Below are 19,408 nucleotides of genomic sequence, written 5' to 3'. Positions count from 1 at the left end.
AATCATCAATTAACCCTAACCCTGAAAGACGCAGCACAGTGCATCAGGTGAAAAAGTCTGATGCACTTGGCAATCAACAGCAGCTGAACAAACTGGCCATGTTGAGACAATGGGAGAATGTCTCATTTAACAATGCCAGTGTTGGATCTTGTGGCGACTGGCAACCATATATTCCCAGGCCGTTTGGCCTTGGGGAGAGTTGACCTGCTTGACTGATATGTCTGGCATGGTTTCTAGCTAAAGTAACCTGGAGGGTCAGGGATAAACCTGTCAATCGAGTACCAGTATCTTCAGTACTCAAGTAAGTACTCAAATCGGCAGTAGCAATCCTAAAATCTGAGTGGGGGAATGTGGCCCGGTGGTTGTGGGTCTATAGCTCTTAATGATGGTGCCCTCGTGCATTCAGGCACATGGAGGCTGAACGCTCACCTCCTCATCCTGTGAGAGTGGGTTGTTCAAGCTGAGGTCAGCGTCTCTGTTCTTGAAGCCTGTCTGCGGGTCTACGACATACATCCTCTTGACGGCAGCATATCTCTCACGGTCATTCCGGACCGATTCCGCCCACTGGTCCTGTCGCTCAGGAAGCACTTCCAAGTACACCTAGCAACAGGGAACGATAAGCAGAGACCACTCTCTCAAAATCAGGGACCAACTGCTGAAGCCCTCGTAACCTTGTTGATGCACGGAATCATGTAGAACTTCACGTCATGGTTATTCTTCGTCCAGATTTACCCTAACCCTGCCAAATGTATGGGTCTTCCAGATGAATTTTGAGTCTGACATAAAACTTGCCACAGGTAAACCAATTTGCATGTTAAATATATGCATAGTATGAAAATGCACAGTAGATTAATATCTGGTTCATAACTGACTTCGTTATACACACGTATGCCCAACGTTTTGCAGGTTCCAAATGGACAATTACTGAAGTTGCGCATTCAATTCCGGTTCCATGGTTCCATGTAAACGGCAATCAATGCACGTAATTCTATGTGCAGTGTATGTCCAGTGAGCGTTGAGCATGAGGTTTAAACTGAAGTGACGTCACACTTACAACCGGACAGTGATGGAGGTTGTACGGGTACATGTACAGGTTATATACCTGCTCAATGATCCTTTGCCCAATCATGTGTTTACTATTGCCAATGTAAAAGTATACAATGTGCCTCTAATTTAAAATGCATGAGACTTGAATGCAATAACAGGACTGTCTCAACGCTAATGTTTTAATGGGCTCACCAGATCAGTCTGTACAGAGAGAATATATGTGTAAGGTTTTCAGTACAGACTTCAGTAACTTATAAAAAAGCCAACTGGTGAGATAAAGTGACATGATACCATCTCAAACCAGTCACTCGGGCAACACAGCCTTATAGACGGTGCTCTGACAGCAGGTACATGAGTCCTATGTGTCATGTGCACACCGTAAACTGATGCGTTCCCTGGTCTTCTGCTGATGCATCAACACTATGCACTTCATCTAATGAAAAGACACTGGAACACATGTACCATAAATATTCGGAATATCAATTCATCCGAGGCCTCTCCAACCGCAGTAATATGTGTACATGAAAATCGGCTGGGTTACTATCATTATGAAATACACTAACTTGCCTGTTAAATAAAAAAAATAAAAATTTTGCCCAGCCACTGAAAAACAGTTGGCTCAACAGCGTCACCCTGACAGAAGTGGTAATAAATAACTGATCCAGTCACTGACACTTCAAGCTGAAGTGGATAGCATTTGTCCAAGTGGCCAGTATTAGTCTTACCCTCCAGCAAACACTGCGGAAGCGGCTGCTTCGGAGACCACCCTTCAAACCCTCCTGTTTGATGACATCAATGTAGTCTGGCCCCTCAAACAGCCGTACCCATTCGTCTCTGCAAGGAGAAGCGACTTGGTCAAACAGGGCAATCAGACAGAAAGTCTAACACTACAGCGAGTGCTGACTAGATGTCAATTAATATTCAGGCATTCAAATGAAGAAGTACATGCACTAATATCTAGGGAGCTTGCAAATGACTGGGACTCACATTTTTCCCATTCTCTTTTTTAGCTTGTTAAGCTGAATACGGACGTTTCACAAGAGTGCGCCTCCAAGAGTTTGCAACGCGTTGGCCAATTACAATGCGCGAAATCTGTCGTCCAAATGTGCATTTGGAAAAAGTCGACAAATTTCGCGTGGTGTGATTGGCCATCGCGTTGCAAACTCTTGGAGGCACACTTTTGTGAATTGCCCGTATTGTTGAAAGATTCTCAAGGCATCAGGCTAGCCGCAGTTTTCGTGACTGCACCAGGCGTGTACAAGACAAAGTGACTGATTGTGGGCAGGCACCCATTGGATAACACAACTTTGCACTTAGTTAAAAGTTACTTCCAGTTCAAGTGGTCCAATTTAGCACTGTGTACGTAGGCATGGTTTACGTTCTAAGGACCACATGTACATCAGCAGCTAAATCAGGCACATGCACCATGTACAGGTACATGTCCATCCCCCTAATCATGACCAACACCACTGGTGTCGCAAGATGGCATTCCAGTTGCCTACATGAAACACTTGTTGAAACTGCTGGTAAACAAAGTCAATATTTGAAACTTTTAGCACCGCTGTTAAGATGACTAGCACGGAGGTTTGATGCACCTTGAGGGTCTCAAGGGCAAAGTGAAACTGCTACGGGATTCAAAGGCATCCAGTGATATCCAAGCATTGGGGAAGAATCCTTAGCAAACACGTAGGGGTTACAACAGGGTTCAGCACTCTTGGCTTCTCAAACCCTGTGTGTACTTCTGAATGTGCAATTTTCAGCAGCACAAGGAAAATTGTAACCTCATTAAAATATTTCTCTATCAACAAGTACTGAAATGTACATGCACCTATATTAGGGTCTAAACGGCAAACGTATACACTGGAATTTTCAGAATATAAGCTGCCACAAATATACTTATATCTCACGCTGAAAAATGAGCCTGCAGCTTACACATGTACTCCCCGCAGCTTATATGACAAAATCTGAAAGCATATAGTGAAAGCAGTCACTATATGCCACACTGCGCCTCAGTGAAGCCTAGCCCGGGTTACCGCTGCCACGGCCTGCCATGCATGCAAGCGGCACAGTGCTCCGGGCACAGGGACAAGGCAGTCATGTTTTCATTGGTTGCCATTTACATTGTCTCTGCTCACACGTTGGAAATCAAGGAAACCAGTCCAGAGGGACTGAACAGACTCGTAATGTAACATAAGTACCATTCACACCTCACAAATCATGTGGTGCGTACGTTCGTTTTTGTCTTTTATGGTTGGGTAATCCATGTTGTTTATTATTTCACTAGCGGCTACAGATCAATGCACTAGTCCAATAGTTGTAAACCACCCCCCCAGCTAACACCAGGAACAGTTTTGCTACAAGTGCTCTGTGCTAAGCTATTGTGGAACTGTTGCCAAGTGAAGAATGGAAGTGCAAACACCACCTGACATATAGCTTCACATGAAAAAGATGACACCTGGGGCTCCATCGGGTAATGGAATTGGGCAAACTATAGGTACATACCACCCAAGGCAAAGCCAAGGGAACTTGCCAATCTGTTTACTTCCAATACCTTGGGGAGTAAACACCGACTATCCAATCTCAAACCATGTTACATGTTCGTTTACATTGTATTTGTGTATGGCAACGAACTACTGTACAGGGCCAAAATCTCATTGAAGCCCCAACATCAAAACCAGATCCCTGCCTGTTCTGTACCACCTGTAAGAGTTGGACGTGCTGGCACTCGACGAGGTCTCAGTCTCTGTCCCCCCTCCTTTGACATCCTCGTCGTTCTCCGTTTCATCCCCGTAGGCCCAGGTCAGCCTGCCGCTGCTAACCGTTTGGAGGGGATCCTCCAACATGATACTGTCCTCATCCAAGCTGTGCTGGATAAGCAAGCGCTCTGGTATGAAGTGGGAAAAAAAAAAGACAGAAGCGGCAGCTAGTGTTAGAAACACGATCTTAATTACCAGACCAATGCAGCACACCCCCACCCACTATACGTAGGCAATTGAATGACCAGATTAGGGTTTAACATATACATAAAGGCAAGGTTTTATGGGTGCTAAGCACAGGCGTGAGTTGGAGTGTGGCCACAATGATAGGGCAGACAGACTATTGCGCACGAGAGCACAAGTGTGGTGCTATTCCTCAATGACCTTGGATGCGCTTCACTTTGGGCATGCGCTGCTTTGAGTACCGAAATGGCTCAGTAACACTGGCCCTTGTCCAACGCAATGCTACAACTTGCATGTCCCAGCTACACGCCTCCTACAGTTGTGTGCATGCATGTTAGACATACTAAATTGGCCCGGACTGGTCAGAACACCATAAAGTGGGCTTTAATGGTAACGGTCTACTGGGGGGAAAAATGCAACCGTGGGCTTCAATTCTATAAGCTCCTTTCATACGTGTAATGCTAGAGATTAACTGCTTTGCCAGAGTGAACACCCCTGGAAAAGGTTCCAGGGCCACTCTACCCATAAACTCAAAATTATGTCTGCCGTCCCAGAATGAAATTTTAAATTTGTGCAACAAAATGAACACTTGATGAATGCATGGAGAGTACATGTACACGTTGTGGCAAGGAATGGTAACAGGTACATGTAGATGCATGTATTTTAGCACAAATTCCCGTTTACAAATCAAGCAAAACAATTTCATAAATGAAAAAAAGACACTGAGCTGATGGCATGGCATTTGAAATACATGTACACTAAAATTACTTTCTGCAATCTCTTCATTAGTGGAGAAGAAAATTTTCGCAAACTTAGAAAGTATAGGCTTTCTTTTAATATGCTGCAAAACAAACATTTGCAAAGTACATGTACATTATTTGAGTCAAAATAAATCTGCCATGTCAAAACAAAAGTAAACGCTGTATACATGTATGCAAAACTCATGAAATGATTTCTGAACTGTAAGACAGATGTTCATGTACTACCATAAATACTGAGGTTTGTACAGGTACTTGGTACGGTACAGATACATATTGTACCACTATACTGGTACAGAGGGTTTGCATGGCTGCCATCCTGTAGGTCAGTGCTTCTGTTCCACAGGGCGTGCACAAAGGAGGGTTCCCTGTGCAACAAAAGAACTGCCCTGCAAGATGGCTACCAAGTAAAGCCACTACAAGATGCACAAATTACTTTAGGGCCCTATTATGACAGAACACTACATGTATTTGTTGCATGACTGTCCACATAAAGTTTTCTACTGAGCAACAATTCAGCGCTTACAATTCAATTCTTACGGTGCTCAAAAAGCCTTTAGTCGTGGCGAATGGGACAGTGCAGTTACTGTATGTCCTGCCCTTCCATTTCGGTTCTTATATACCGCATAACCAACCCCATTCTCCTGTCAATGTCTTGCCTCGATTTCCTGTCCAACTGTACAACAGCTGGCCATGGCCTGGACACACGAATGTACAAAAGGATCATTGGAGCACGTACAGCAACTGCTAACACCCAAATTTTTATGCAAGTGTCACGACATACAGTACCTGGGTATGCCTGTATTGGTAGACTTGTACTGCAGGTTTCAATATTACAAATGCATGCACTGCACACAGAGTCCACTTACTGGGGAAAGGGGGGGCTAGCTACCCAGCATATGCATTCCATTCATTAAGTCATGATCTGTACACAAATTATGCATGTTTTTATCAGCGTCAGACTATCAACCGGAAGGGGCCTCCCGGTACACGTACATATAGTTCAGAGTCCATCCAACAATGCAGAGTTCTCAATACTATTTTAGATCACTTATTCTTATTACCAAAAATGGGTCACTTGAGAGACACTCCCATAGGAACGTGCACAAAATTTTTCAAACTTTACCGTCCCATAATTCAATATTCCCTTATCCGATCTTCACCAAACTTTGCCTGTTTTCCTTTCAGACCCTAATCTATCATCTCTCAAAATGTGGACATAAAAATTTTCCTCCTTTTGGTAGTTGGAGCATTAGGGAGACATTGAACCTAATGACCGATGTCTCCCTAATGTTGACAAATTTACCACAAAATGTCTCCCAAGTGACCTATTTGGAAATATTCACATGCATGTAAATGATGTGCGGGTACTGGTGCATTGTACTTTTACATTACACACGTACATATATGCACAAACTTGGCAATTTCTTTTCTGCCTTGAATGGTTTGTACACTATAGTGGGACCCAGCGGTGATTGACAAAAAAGCCAAGAAAATACTAGGAAACTGCATTATATACCGTACATGTGTACACTGATCAGATAAGCCAGGGGTCAATCTTGTTTACGCCGCGTAGTCCTGAACAGTGAACGTGTCTGCTGTTATATTCATACATCTGTACATGTACACTATACACTGCAATTTCAAATGCATAGGCACAGAGTCTTGAGGCTATAGACAGAGCACCAACGATGCTAAACTAGGAATCTTCCTTCAGGCACGAATAACAATTCACACTCTTCACCGCTGATGGAAAAAACACGCACACAGACAAAAGCGGAAATAAAAACACTGTAGCCGTCAGCTGAGACAGTTTCCATCAATAAAAATAAATTTTCTGTTACATGTAGGACCAAAGAAGAATGCAGAATTGTGAAACACTTCTGTACAAATCTCAGATGTACGTGTACAGTGTGTGTCTGCAATGAACAAAAACAGGTGCGTTCAATACCAAATGTACATGTAAATGTAAACTGAAAGACTGAAAAATGAGGAGAAATTCTTGCAATTCTAATGTGAAATTAAACTCTACTTACCAAGAGCTAAAATATTTGTGAACTATAATTTATGAATGGAGAACAAAATGGCTAAGGCTCCTCCCAAATACATTTTCTTTTTGTCCTTCTAAACTTAGGGGAACAAATACAAACCGACAACTGAGGAGACGTCTGTTTGCAACAGAATACTGGGCTTTTTCGCATTTCTAAGATGATAAAAAAATGCACATTCACGCATGCACTACAGATCATGTAGTGTAACAAATGTACAAATGCACAGTTGCCTTTTGCTTAGTTCATTGGGCATAAAAGCAATCACACTGAGTCTATGGGCTTATAATCTGCATATCCAGGGTAAGAAACTAAATTTAAAGACCAAGACACGATAGACGATGGTATGAGTTCTTTCTATGGATGCCACAATGGCCCATTTTCACCAGGACTGGTGACAACCCGGCAGGAACAAGCATGCTGTTTTGAAACAGTATCACGTGCTTGCAAAACGAATCAAGTAATCTCTTTCTCCAAAGTCAGTATATTTTCAAACTGCCACAATGGCACATGTATGTATAATGTGAACTTTTCTATCTCATTTGTAGTCCTTTTAACAGCTTTGTCAATTTTATACATCAGGTCTTTATTCAGAGGAAAAATGCCCCTCACCATGTCTGGTAAGGACAGAAGGCAGGTTTTGAAAGCAATCAAAGAAAGACAGCAAAACTCTGCATTGCAGAAATGATCAACAACTGACTACCGGAATCTACAAAAACAACAAAAGAAAACTTGCCTTGCTGTGGCTGGGGCCATGATTCTACACTGTGTACCGATATGTCTATCAAGTGGATTGACTGAAGTGAAAATGTAGCATGTAAATTGTGAAAAATCACGTCTTTACAACATGTATGTCTGAAGTTGAGGTGCCCGTTGAGGTTGAGGTTGTAGTGCACGTGTCTATCTTGCAAATTGGTCCAAGCACACTGGAGCTACCACCGATCTCCTGTTCTCTAAAACTACATGTACACATATTCACAGAACCTCAGTGTGAGACCGCTTTTGCAAGTTTCATGGGAAAGCAATGTATGGTTATGAGCAGAAAATGCTTTGTACAAATGCATTTGTGAGATTTTCCATAAGCATCATTAAAAGGTTGTAATTCAAGTGTACTGGAACTGTAATGTGTATCGAAACCCTTTTCATGTTGAAAATGTACGGTAAACAGAACTTCAACTTGTATACGTATGTAAGGCTTCAATAATGATCTGCTTTACAATATGGTCTACAAGTACCAACTCTTTATTTTGAACGTTAGTTGAGGAAGTACCGCAACATGCTCTGGGAAGACATCAGTCTCAGTACACAGGTAAAGCCTGGTTTCCTTATGGTCATAATGAACGCTGATGGCATGCAAGATGTCAAGATGCAGACAGTTGTGGAAGAGATGCTGCAAGACATTATTCCACCCAAATCATTAAAACTAAACAAATGGGGGTCTGAAACTCAGAAAAGTTTGGCAAAAAAATGCCTTCTTTTAGGTGCCAATGTTGCCTCTTGAAGCCAAACTGATACACGTACTCCAGTTTGATGTAATTTGTTAATGGTAACCTATTTTGTTGATGATTGGGGCTTCACATGTTAGTGATATACGAAGAAAATGGACAAAATGAGTGGTACTAAGCGAGACGAACATCACTGTACGCCCGTCATGCCAGCGTGTGTGTTTGTATAGGACAGCTTAGCGACTCAACACAGACAGTAAGCAAAGTTGAACTAGGCTCAACTTTGCCGATCCGTCGGGAGCTGGTTTGAGTATGTCTGGGCTACTGCTGATACTTCTGTGAGACACGTTTCCGTATGTCTGCGTTGCAGTTTGCATCTTGATTGCATTGCTCTCTGCTTTCTTACATTGACATGGAAACCAGGCTTAAATCAATTTCCACCATGAAAAGGGTCTCCATGAATGGCATTGCATGCATGCATGTCATGTACATATATCATGGTCTTTGCTTTTTAGTGCTGTTGTAAAATCCCCTTCTAAATTAATCGGGTCCAGGTCATAGCAGGCTGTGGTATGGCATAATGTCATTGAACTGGCCCGGCCAGAGTATAATCACAGGTCTTTGTTTCAGCAAAAGTCCTAAACCAGTGTACCTTTGTTGTATCCTGGAGTGAAGCATTCTAAGACTGCAAAATTCTCATCCTCTGCAGTTGTAACCTCTGCTGGTGTTTCATCCATACTACATGTAGATCATACATTTATTATTGAACACATCACTTTGAGCAACTTGTCACAATGTGAACAATGGAATACAGATGCAATTATGCGTCCTTTACACACAGTAGTAGGCCCACATGAACTCTGCACATGGACACAAGCTGCGACAATAACATGCACATTTAGATGCGAACTGTTGCAACGTTGTTTCAAACTCAAAATCGTGATTTTGTAAACTTCAAATCAAAAAGTTACAACGTAAGAGCAGGGTTAAAGATACATGTATGACACTGATCAGCAACATCAATGGCACATTTGCAAGTATCCAACATATCATAGTGTAATTCAACAACCAGAATAAGAGGGCATTACTGAGGTGGCCCAACGCTCGTGGACTGGTGGTACACACGCGTTACATACCTCTTCGACTGATGGGGTGTCGTGACTTGCCAAATGTAGACGCGCGTCAAGCTGAAGTACATGTATGCGCATGTGAGTGCTGTGCCACTGCAGTTATAGCATCTAATCGGATTAGTCTATAAGATATTACGTGTACTTATAAATTTCCAAATATGGTACAGGGCAACTGCATGGCTAAGTGGATTACAGTGACAACCTGCAGCACCCAGCTTACGTACATGTACCGCTGACTGAATTTTTTCTTTTCCAAACAATCGCAATAGCAACCTTTACTGTTAAAAATCCAAGCCTACTGTACACTGAATTGCAGGATGTTTTTCTTTGTGGCTCTAGAGAAGTTTTACTGGAAATAAAGCCTAACATTAAATCCAATCTAATGAATACAATGTCCCAATGACAGAGATTTGTCCTCCCCTCTCTCACTTGCAAGGCTGGGCAGGTTTTCACCACATTGCCACACTGGGGTGAGTTTTATGGTCATCATTCTTACACTTGACTTCTTAGAAACTTATGCGGAAAATGCTGAACTTTTCTGGGTATTGCTGAAACTTGAAGTTACAATTTACAGTAAACGTATGTACGGTATGTTCATATTGTGCTCACTTTGTCATGTCATGAATGACATTGTAATCTTCAGTTGAGCTTTCCAACACATGTCAGGTGCATGGCATGTGATCAAGCAGTCTGGACGGCATGATCATTCTAGTCTTCCCTCAAGGACATGTTCATACCCGTACCACAGATTTCCACTTCAGTACAGAGCTCTCTCCATTTCTGAGAGTAAAGACTCCACTGAACTGAGGGCTGTATACAGACTTGCATGCATGTGATCGAGTGCCCAACACATTAAAGATGCACTTCAATCATACATCTAGAGGATCATTTTAGCAATGATGTAGGAATAGACCCATACATGTATGCATCACAGAGACAAGCTCTCGTTTTTTACTGTGTACGAGAAAAAGGTTTGTGGCTCTTGAGGTCCAGTGGACATTCACAAAAAAAAGTCATCAGTGTCATTTTGCCATTGGTTAAATTTGTAACTTTATGTATGGTCAGAGATGCCACCGTAGCACATACACAACAATGTGGGGGTCCAAGCCTAGCAGTCCCAGTGTGGGTGTGTTTTCCGACAGTAACGCTGATTACCAGTCAGTGTCTACCCACTGTTTTGATGAGAATAATCTTGTCAACGACATCAGCAGCACTGAAGCCATGTTGCCATGTCAATTTGAGCTAGAATTTTCGGAAAACCATGCCGCCAACAATGTGATTACCAGCAACGCTGGTCCGAACATACACCGAGTAGAGTGTGTATTTTTGTCAGGGTGCTTTGATTTTGTGAGGCTTGCAGTACAAAAAATTAGTAGGAAAAAAATGCTGAAGTGTTATTCCCAATTAAAGTAAAATTCTCTGTCTGCAAACTGCAAATTAAGTCCAAATACCGGATAATAATTACTTTTAAGCAAAAGTCTTGGTTGTTAAGCATGTACTAGGTACTACATACGCAACATAATGAATATCTGATATAAGTCTGGATACCAGACCCAATGATTCTGACTATTAATATCATTGAAATTTGCCAAAATTTTATCAAGAGACATCGGCAAATCTGACAATAGGCCACCTATTGGATGTTTGATAATAAGCATTACATGTACATGTACAAGATGGTACATGTACATACACGTGTGCAGTGTGTGATGCGTCATGTAAACGATCACAGTGTGTGGGTCGTTTTGTGAAGAGAGGCAAGCAAAAACTCTGCATTTTGCCAAAAATAGTTGGTTACACATGTACATGTCCAAAAACCAACAGACATGCCATTTAATGAGATATGATCCAGTTTCAACAGCTTTTTGGGGGAAGATTTGATTGAGAAAGCGCAGTTTCGACAAGAAATGGAGGGTCATTACTCGGCTGCATTCAAAATCCCATAGCACATAAATTCTTGTCAGATTCACAATTTGGTTTCCGAAGAAAACTGCTCGAAAAACCAAGCAACTTCATATGTTGTAGGTACACTTTTATATTTAGATCTATCTAAGGCTTTTGATACTGTTAACCACGATATTTTGATTTGTAAACTTGAACATTATGGTGTCCGCGGGACTGCGCTAAACTGGTTTAAACGTTACTTAATAAAAAACAGTTTGTTTCATATAATTCGGTTAACTCGGATGCTTTTGTTATATCTTGCAGAGTCCCACAAGGTTCAGTATTGGGTCCCCTGCTGTTTTGCTTTATCAATAACATGTGCAATACATCAGATATTATATCTTTTTGCCTTTTTGCAGATGACACCAGCTTGTTATATACATGTAGTCACACTAACGTTGATACAGCCATTCAAAATATCAATGGAGATTGGAGAGCTTATCAATATAAATAAGTTGCTTTTTAGCCAACAAGCTATGTATTAATTTACTTCAAATTACATGACATTCTATTTACCTAGTTTCTTCGAAAAAATGTTGCCTTCAATTGGCATTTTCCCAATCCAGACAAGCTGAAAGTAGGCCTAGTTATTGCATAAAACAAATAGGCCTAATGAATGTTTCATGGAAACGTTCCATTCCACGAGCATGACGAGGCAAAGCCGAGTCGAATAAAACACTTAATCTGTCACCGACATTAATTACTTGGTATAATTAATAAATAATAACCACTGACACAGAGACAGACAGCACCGTGCGTGGTTTTTGCGAGACTGCAGACCAGCCTGAGCTGCGACTGTGTATGACATTTTTATATGCACTCACGTTTCAGGTTCAATGGATTTACATTTTCTCCCATACCGAAACATTAACAATTTACTCCGATTAGTACAATACGTACATGTACCCTCTCTGGAAAGAGGGTGCTGAAATCCCTGTCCTCGACTTGTGGGGTTCTATTGTAACAAATAATGCGTGAAGCGTATAAAATCGAGGAGATCTATCTCCGGCTTTGGCAACTTAGTAGAAACGCTAGCTGAAAATATACTGCGTCTACCGGGTACGTATGAACGTGTACGTACGTGCATTTAGGTTTGGAGCATGTGATCCCCTAGACTGGTACCCAGTTTTCCATTCTGTACTTTTCACTTTTATAATACGTCCACATTGGGCGCTCGACTTCAAAAGAACCTTTTCCAAATTTTGGTCACCTTTTTAAAGGATGGTGTCTGCTGCAGCTGGGTATTCCGTCTCCCCATCAGACTTTCTACACACCTTGGACTCGTAATATAAGAAAATCGGATATTTTCTATACAAAAAGTTGGAGCTAAGTTGAACGCAAGGGTTCAGTGAAAGACACTTCACATTTATAATACGAACCGAACAAGGCTGAAAACACGGACAAAACCTAAATTTCGGGGGGAAAAATCCACTGGCAAGGACATTTTGCTTTTCATTTACACATTATTAATGTTTACCTCTTTACGATTAGATTTGGGTGCAGACTTAACCATGTATGCCTAAGAACATAATGTTTATCTTGGTTGCAAATTGAAGGGAAATGAGTCTTGTTAAAATCCATGCCTTCAGTCGCAATATAGCGCAGAAAAAAATGGTGAAACATTTTGCGCCCTCTGTAGTTTGGGCGCATCAAGTCTAATTCTTGTGCACGCCGGATTTATGATCGTGTGAGTCTGAGTCTATTTTAACGAAATGTTCACATCCGAAGTAAATTTCCAAGAAAAAGAAAATTTTAAGGAAATCTTATGGAAAATGCTAATTTTGAAGAACATTTGAAAAAAAATTCAAGAAAATAAAAAAATCTATAAATCATATTGAAAAATGACAGTTTGTGTTCACATTAAAACTGTGACCATATGAGGGATACGCAGCACAGAGATTGGGCCTATACGGTACATACCGATATAGCCATCCATAGGACCGTCTTGCCAAAGCCGTCATCCCGTAAGCAGCGGTTCACCATGTTTCGAATTGTCCTTCCTAACTGTATAGAAAACATTTTTAAAAGTAAGTGTGGACGAAAGAGGTGTAGCTAAACTACAAAAGGCCTTCCGATCCTTGAACTAAAGACATAAATGCCAACAATTATGCTAACCTAGGGAAATTCAATTTTGAGAAGAGGAAGCATGGAGTATGGGGGGATAGCCCATCTCACCGCACGTCATTTTGAGAAAATAGAGAATGAAAAACGCACAACGCCGTCGCTCATTTGCCTATATCTCCTCTAGTCCTTATCACATGGGCGTCGCGAGCGGAAGGGGGGCACGGGGACGCTTCCCCCACCCCCAAGAAAAAGAAAGGAAAATATAAAAGGACAAATAAGGGAATAAAGCGAAAGAAATAAATGAAAGTGGGTGACTGAACCAATTATAATATTACTTAAAACTCAAAAGTGATCCTTCCCACTGCTGTTTATCGGTATTAAGCTACTGGGTGCTTTGCCACCATGGAAATCCCCCAGGAAAGGAGTTGTCCCCCCGGTGACACCCATGTAACATTTGGCATTACCATCTCCCAAAGAAACTTGCTCATTGAGAGTCAGCTGGTCCCTAAAAACACAACCACCACCAACACTATTGAACAGAAAGTACATGATGTTTCTTTTTTATTATTATTATTCTTTATTACTTTTTATTGCAATTGCACAAATAAAAAGGTTAAGGTATTCAATTACTTTTCTAAACAGTGATGTTTTTAGAACCAATTTTACTACTTTTAAAATGCTAATACAAAGGAAGCGACAAAGACCGATAGCTCCCATTCAATAAATTTTCTTAGCTTGCAGCTTTCCGAGAAATGTTCGAAGTCATGGTGTAAGAGCCTGGTGACGATACTAATGCATGCTTAATTAAGATTTGCATTTCATTGTTTATGTAATTAAACTGCAAGGATAAATCAACTTTATAAGGTCTACACAAACTTATTCCAAATTGTTAAATTTTTTTGTCGAATCAAGCCCTTACAATTTACATGAATCTTTTTGGGCCAACGTTTGGCCATGGTTTTTGTTGTCGATCGGACATAATCTTTAACACACTTAATTCTTGGGTTCGTGCAATGAAGCATTTCGTTTATTGAGATCCCGGAAAATGCACCTTGATGTTTTAATTAACCTAATTTCCATTGTTTCTTTTGCTAATGGTTCCTCTTTGGTATTTTTACTAAATACAAATTTTCCACGATAATTATTGATGAGCAAGACTGTGATGCTATTCCAGGGAGGAAAGCCTCAATGTTGTATTGATCTGTGCTCAATAAAGAGGCTAAAATTTTGAATCTTTGGCTGTCCTATAGGACTAGGTTTTGTTGCCTTTAGTGATTCATCAGGCTACCCTTTCCAAGAATATTTTCAATGAGTAGGCCTATATCAATTTTTGATTTACAATTTGAAAAAAAAATGCCTATAAATTAAACATTGTCTGCCCATAATAACATCACAGCAACTGTGGCCTCTATCTTGTCTGGAACAGTATGGGCAATTCCAAACGTGCAAGAAAGTGCTCTTTTCAATGCACTTAACCACCAAAAGATATAAACTAATGTTTAGAAGAGGATAGAGTATAGAATTGCATAAAACGTTTTCCGAGAAAAAAATCATAGCACTTATAAGGACCCTATAATCTTATCATTTATCTGTCAATTGCATGGGATGTTGTGTTGTTTGTTCCATCATCTTTGTGTTTAACCCTTCACTAATAGCTAGCGAGATATCGAGACATTTCAGTGTCTCCCTTTTTCTTAGGGTCCTAGAACGTCCAAAACATAAATTCACCAAGCTTCGTTAGTGTGGGACAAGGGAAAAATAGGGTAGGGTTCATCAGAGTCGGAAAAAGCTTGTGCAGAACCACATGGGCCTTAATATACCATTTCCGGCCATTAATATGCCCCAGGTATAAAAAAAACTATTTGGCTGGATTACGTTTCCTTCAAGTTAACTCTGTCAACTGTAAATTTAAACGATGATATTGAAAACTGTCATTTCGTTTTGGTTTCGCCATTTTATGGGGTAAGCGTTTGGTATATTTTAAACTTGATTACCAGAAGTAGTCTTTAGGAATAGGGAATAATTACGTTCAGACGAAGGTATTAAAACGTTATTTTCCAGTCTCTTTCATCTATTGACGGAACCGAAAACTTAAAGGAAATATCAAAATTTCTTCCACACAGTTCAGTCACGGCACCTCTCAAAACTCCTATCGGTTTACTTTAGGACAGGGCCATCAGTGACTTGAATAATGGAGGGGTTGTTGCTCCACTGAAACCACATATAGCCTTGGAAGTAATGCAGTAAAAAGACATTTATCAGTTAGAATTCGCCACTTGAGAGCACTTAACCAGATAGCTAGCGATAATAAATGTATTGGTCGGACCGTTCTGTCCTACACCTACCCGATAAGAATTTTAAAATGGTGCCTTACAATTTAACAACAAACCATTCAGCAATTTCAAACAACTGCTACTTCTGAGTTAACTTTTGTAGTCAGACCCACTGTGAGGTGAGCTTTTTCAAAACTGTACATGATCTCACAGCAATGCACATGATTAAAGAATCTCTTTTTCCAACCTCATTTTTCTATAATGATGAGATTTCGTAATCTTTGACTGTCCTTATATGAGCCACTTAAGTTCGGGCTCGAACAAGTCCTCCTCGTCATCATCGCTATCCTGGGCTGTCTCGACATCATAATCCGGATCATACCTCGCCCCTTCTTTTTCTTCGGCTAAGCGACGAGCTAGGGCCCTGCGAATGTAACCACGGTGGTGCTCATCCAACAATATCCTGAATTAGGAAAAAAGGTTAGCATTATAACAAGGCTTTCTAGCGAGGAAATAAAAATTAATTTGAAGTCTTGAAATAGTAAACACTGAAATGTTTGTGTCGAGAAAGTAACTTAAAGATTCCACACTCTGCATTACAGTCCCATAATTAGGCCTATACGCTCTAATCTTGTTTCATAAATTTCATATATTGCAAGCAGAAGTACCCCTGATCGACTGAAAAGAGCCATGGTGGTGAACGTTTTTCATTTGGTCGGTAGGGACGCGATCGCAATACAAGCTAGGAAAATTGCGCCCTCTCTTTGTCCTGCTCGGGGCTTATTATGCATTACCGTTGAGTTCGGAAGCGCTCGTTCCGTTCAGTGCTGGCCTCGGCTGTATCCCGTGTCTTGGTCAAGGTTGTCTCCGCTGTTTTCTCTTGAAATTCTTTGCCGTTTTCCTCAATAACGACCTGATTGCAAGACAAAAATAAAGGAAAAATTTACAAATTCGCGAATTCACAATGTCATCTCCGGCGTCATAATTATTGTCATTATTCTTATCACGCTGCAATGATTACTGATGTTTCTATTGTCGGTTGTTATCGTTCGATCATTGATGAGCAGTGAATCCCTATGGCATTCCTGTTCCCGTCCACAAATGCACCATAACTGCAGAATCAATTCGCTATAGTGAAGAATGGGTGATAATGAAGAGTAAAAAAAACCGAAACCTTCTGATGTACTCCTTGCTTATCACCTCACCTCTGTAGCACGTTCAACCACGTGAGACGTGGCTCTGATGCGATCCATCGTCAGGGCCTCCTGCTCCTGCATCCGATTTCCGAATCGCTCTTGCTTCTTGGCGAGTTTCTCGGCTGCCCTGAACCGGACGAGTTCGTCGGTCTCCTTGGCCAGTTCTTGGGCATATTCCCCGGCCCGCGATTTGGCCCGGGCTCGCTCCAGGCGGGCTTCCCTCAGTCGGTCTACTCGCTCTTGGAAAGCAGCCTGCTTTGCGGCAACATTGACGGATGTCGTGTGCTTCAAGACCCGCTCAGCTTCGGCTGCTACCTCGTGGTGTTGCTCCCCTTGGCGAAAGTGGGCGCGTATATCTTTCAAAGCCTCCTTCCTTTTCTGCGTCAGGTATAAACAACCGAGAAGTACTGGCAAGGTTTGAAATTTCGATTTAGGATAAAGAAACCAAAGCATTTACAGCCGCAAAATAAAAGAGAAATTCATATTAGCAGGAAATTCTTAATAACATACTTTGACACTTGGACCAAAGCACTTTACCCATCACGTTTGGCCTGCATTTGAAAGTTTCAAAATTTGGAATGTGTACAAATCCCTTTCCTTTTCTTGCATTTTCTTCCCTTGCCAAGTATTTTCTGTCAGTTTGGCTCATGATTTAAGTCTGCTAATGAAACATGGGGGGGGTCTGTACCTTCCTCCTTTCTTCGGCATCTTTCATCTTTTTTTCCAGTTTATCGGCCGTTTGGAAGTCCGGCGAGGATGGTACGCGATCCAGTCGAGTGAGTCGAGCTGGGGGCCTGCAGCGCTTTGGCAAAGCTCCCGTGGTCCCGTTGCAGTCTCCAACTGATGAGAAGGAGATCGCACCTGAATCCGTGGTGGTCAAGCTGACAGTGCCCAACGACTGCAGCTCCAAAAGAATCTGGGCCTGGGCTTGGTTCATTTCTAGTGAAAAAAAAACAAAAACAAACACGAGGTAGAGACCGAAAAACTGGGAATTTCATAATTGAATGATTGCACAATGAACGACTTTTTATTTATCCCATTATTTATCAACTTCCGGCTTATAATGTAGTGTTCAGTTCTCAAGGCTAATGTCAAAATTTGCACGTTTGGTTTTCTTACTTTTCAAAATGATTTAAAAAGTATTTTTGTAATGATATACCTCCCCAGGCAGTCTTAACAGCTCCATGGCTCGGAGCTTCAAACTCGGGCTTGTTTTCCGTATAAAGAAAACTACCTGGTTGCTCCAAAGTCTCAAGTTTGCTTGGTCCAACCTGTAGTGAAAAAATGGAGAAAGACCTCTGCTGAAAACCCCTTTGGCAGGCAGTTAGTGACATTGGCACTTTCTTCGTGTTTTCTCGCCAGTGCATGCATAGTTCGAATTCGAACACACGACTTGGATTTGAAAATAAGCCCCTATGTGTTTGTCTGGATTTTTCCCAGGTTTATAATACGCCATGTATATATTTTTTGTGTTGTCCTCCCCAACTGAACTGGACGCTTTTCTAAATAATAAGTGAGCGGGGAGTTTGACCAAAGAACCTCTAACTTCTTAAGTACATTTTCCAACAATTACAGTTATAAACTATGCTTTATTCACACGGCACTGATATTTAAGCGCTGGCACTTGGGTCATGCATTTCAGATAGTTTGTTCCATGAGACATTTTAGTAAAATCATGTAGGGCCTAAGTAGTATTTTATTAATTCTTCTAAATGAAGAGCTTGCAAATCTTGATCGAGGAAAAATACCGCCCCTTGCTTCCCCTAATTCTCTTGAAGGAAATCTTTAGTTAAGGCAAGAATGAACGAATGGAAAGCGATAACAGAGGTCAGCACGTTGAAAGATGATTTTTTCTACAGTCATCCTTGGCTGCAGCCTTTGTTTTGGAAGGAATTTAAAAAAAATTGTATGCTCACCTTGTTGGCACCGCATCGCCTCCACATATTCTGCAAGTGTAAACCTAAAACGTTCTTCCGCACATTCTTTCGGCAGGGTTCCTCCGGCCCCACACGAACGATCGATTTATTGCACCCCATGCCTCGGCGATCCAGCGATCTTGAGTAGATTCTACGAAAAGCCAATAATTTTCAAGAAGACTAAAATTTATTTTGTAGAAAGGTAGGCCTATCACAATTCGCAAATCTCACTCGATGTAATTCTCAGCAGTATCTGCAACAAAACTGCGGTGCGTTTATCATCAATTCTATTTTGTGTTTCCTTGACACGTTCGAAATTTCAAATGCGTAACAATTAAAAATGATGTGCCATTGTTATTACGCGCGTAATTGCGTTTCAGAGTAGGCCTAGCTTACTATCATACGCTTTGCTGATTCTTTCCACTCTATCCGTCCGCACTGACGACGTGAAATGAAAAAGTTCGTTATTTAAGGGAATAAATATGTGCTTGGCCAGTCTTAAACGCACGTTTAAAAGCCATTATTCCCATTTACAAATACCTTTTTATTCAGAGACTCAAAAGGGGTTCATTATGATGGATTTCCAACGATTCTATAATTTCACTTTTATTTTCTTGAACACTATCTTAATGATGGCCTATATTCCTT

The 19,408-nt window shown here is 41.2% G+C and overlaps 2 protein-coding genes across 7 annotated transcripts in view; both read right to left on the bottom strand.

Moving 5' to 3' along the window:
- LOC110987590 (TBC1 domain family member 5-like) overlaps positions 1 to 12,387 on the bottom strand; it is a 33,830-nt gene extending 21,443 nt beyond the window's left edge. For 4 of the 6 annotated variants that reach the window (XR_015426142.1, XM_022250443.2, XM_022250444.2 and 1 more), the window contains exons 1-5: positions 12,212 to 12,387; positions 8,890 to 8,975; positions 3,748 to 3,931; positions 1,773 to 1,881; positions 430 to 600 (exon numbers count right to left, since the gene is read on the bottom strand). Coding sequence is in view for 5 of the 6 variants with exons in the window: in XM_022250443.2 (XP_022106135.1) it covers positions 430 to 600; positions 1,773 to 1,881; positions 3,748 to 3,931; positions 8,890 to 8,974 (549 nt within the window). In the remaining variant the exon portion in view is untranslated. Of the gene's footprint in view, positions 1 to 429; positions 601 to 1,772; positions 1,882 to 3,747; positions 3,932 to 5,270; positions 6,641 to 8,889; positions 8,976 to 12,211 lie in introns of those variants that run through there. The other 2 variants (XM_087140007.1, XM_087140009.1) reach the window with 2 other exon arrangements.
- A 1,993-nt stretch (positions 12,388 to 14,380) lies between these two features.
- Positions 14,381 to 19,034, bottom strand: LOC110987596 (uncharacterized). Its single transcript, XM_022250454.2, has 6 exons — positions 18,761 to 19,034; positions 18,004 to 18,115; positions 17,533 to 17,783; positions 16,854 to 17,222; positions 16,443 to 16,561; positions 14,381 to 16,111 (listed from the first exon to the last, which is right to left on the bottom strand). Exons 1-6 carry the CDS (start codon positions 18,878 to 18,880, stop codon positions 15,940 to 15,942), a joined length of 1,143 nt encoding a protein of 380 aa, XP_022106146.2. The 5' UTR covers positions 18,881 to 19,034; the 3' UTR covers positions 14,381 to 15,939.
- Positions 19,035 to 19,408: the final 374 nt, after the last annotated feature.

The sequence above is a fragment of the Acanthaster planci genome, linkage group LG08, assembly GCF_054643075.1.
Source record: "Acanthaster planci isolate LZ-2023a linkage group LG08, COTS_SCS, whole genome shotgun sequence".
Lineage (NCBI taxonomy): Eukaryota > Metazoa > Echinodermata > Asteroidea > Valvatida > Acanthasteridae > Acanthaster > Acanthaster planci.
The sequence above is the reverse complement of the archived record's forward strand: the minus strand, read 5'-3'. Positions and strand labels throughout refer to the sequence as shown.

Bases quoted from the DNA above. Each gene is read 5' to 3' on its own strand.
- LOC110987596 (XM_022250454.2), bottom strand. From the start codon at position 18,880: ATGGGGTGCAATAAATCGATCGTTCGTGTGGGGCCGGAGGAACCCTGC. The intron at 17,784-18,003 runs GTATATCATTAC...TTTTTTCACTAG, and splicing joins TGTTAAGACTGCCTGGGGAG to AAATGAACCAAGCCCAGGCC. The intron at 16,112-16,442 runs GTAATGCATAAT...TTCCTAATTCAG, and splicing joins GAGCGCTTCCGAACTCAACG to GATATTGTTGGATGAGCACC.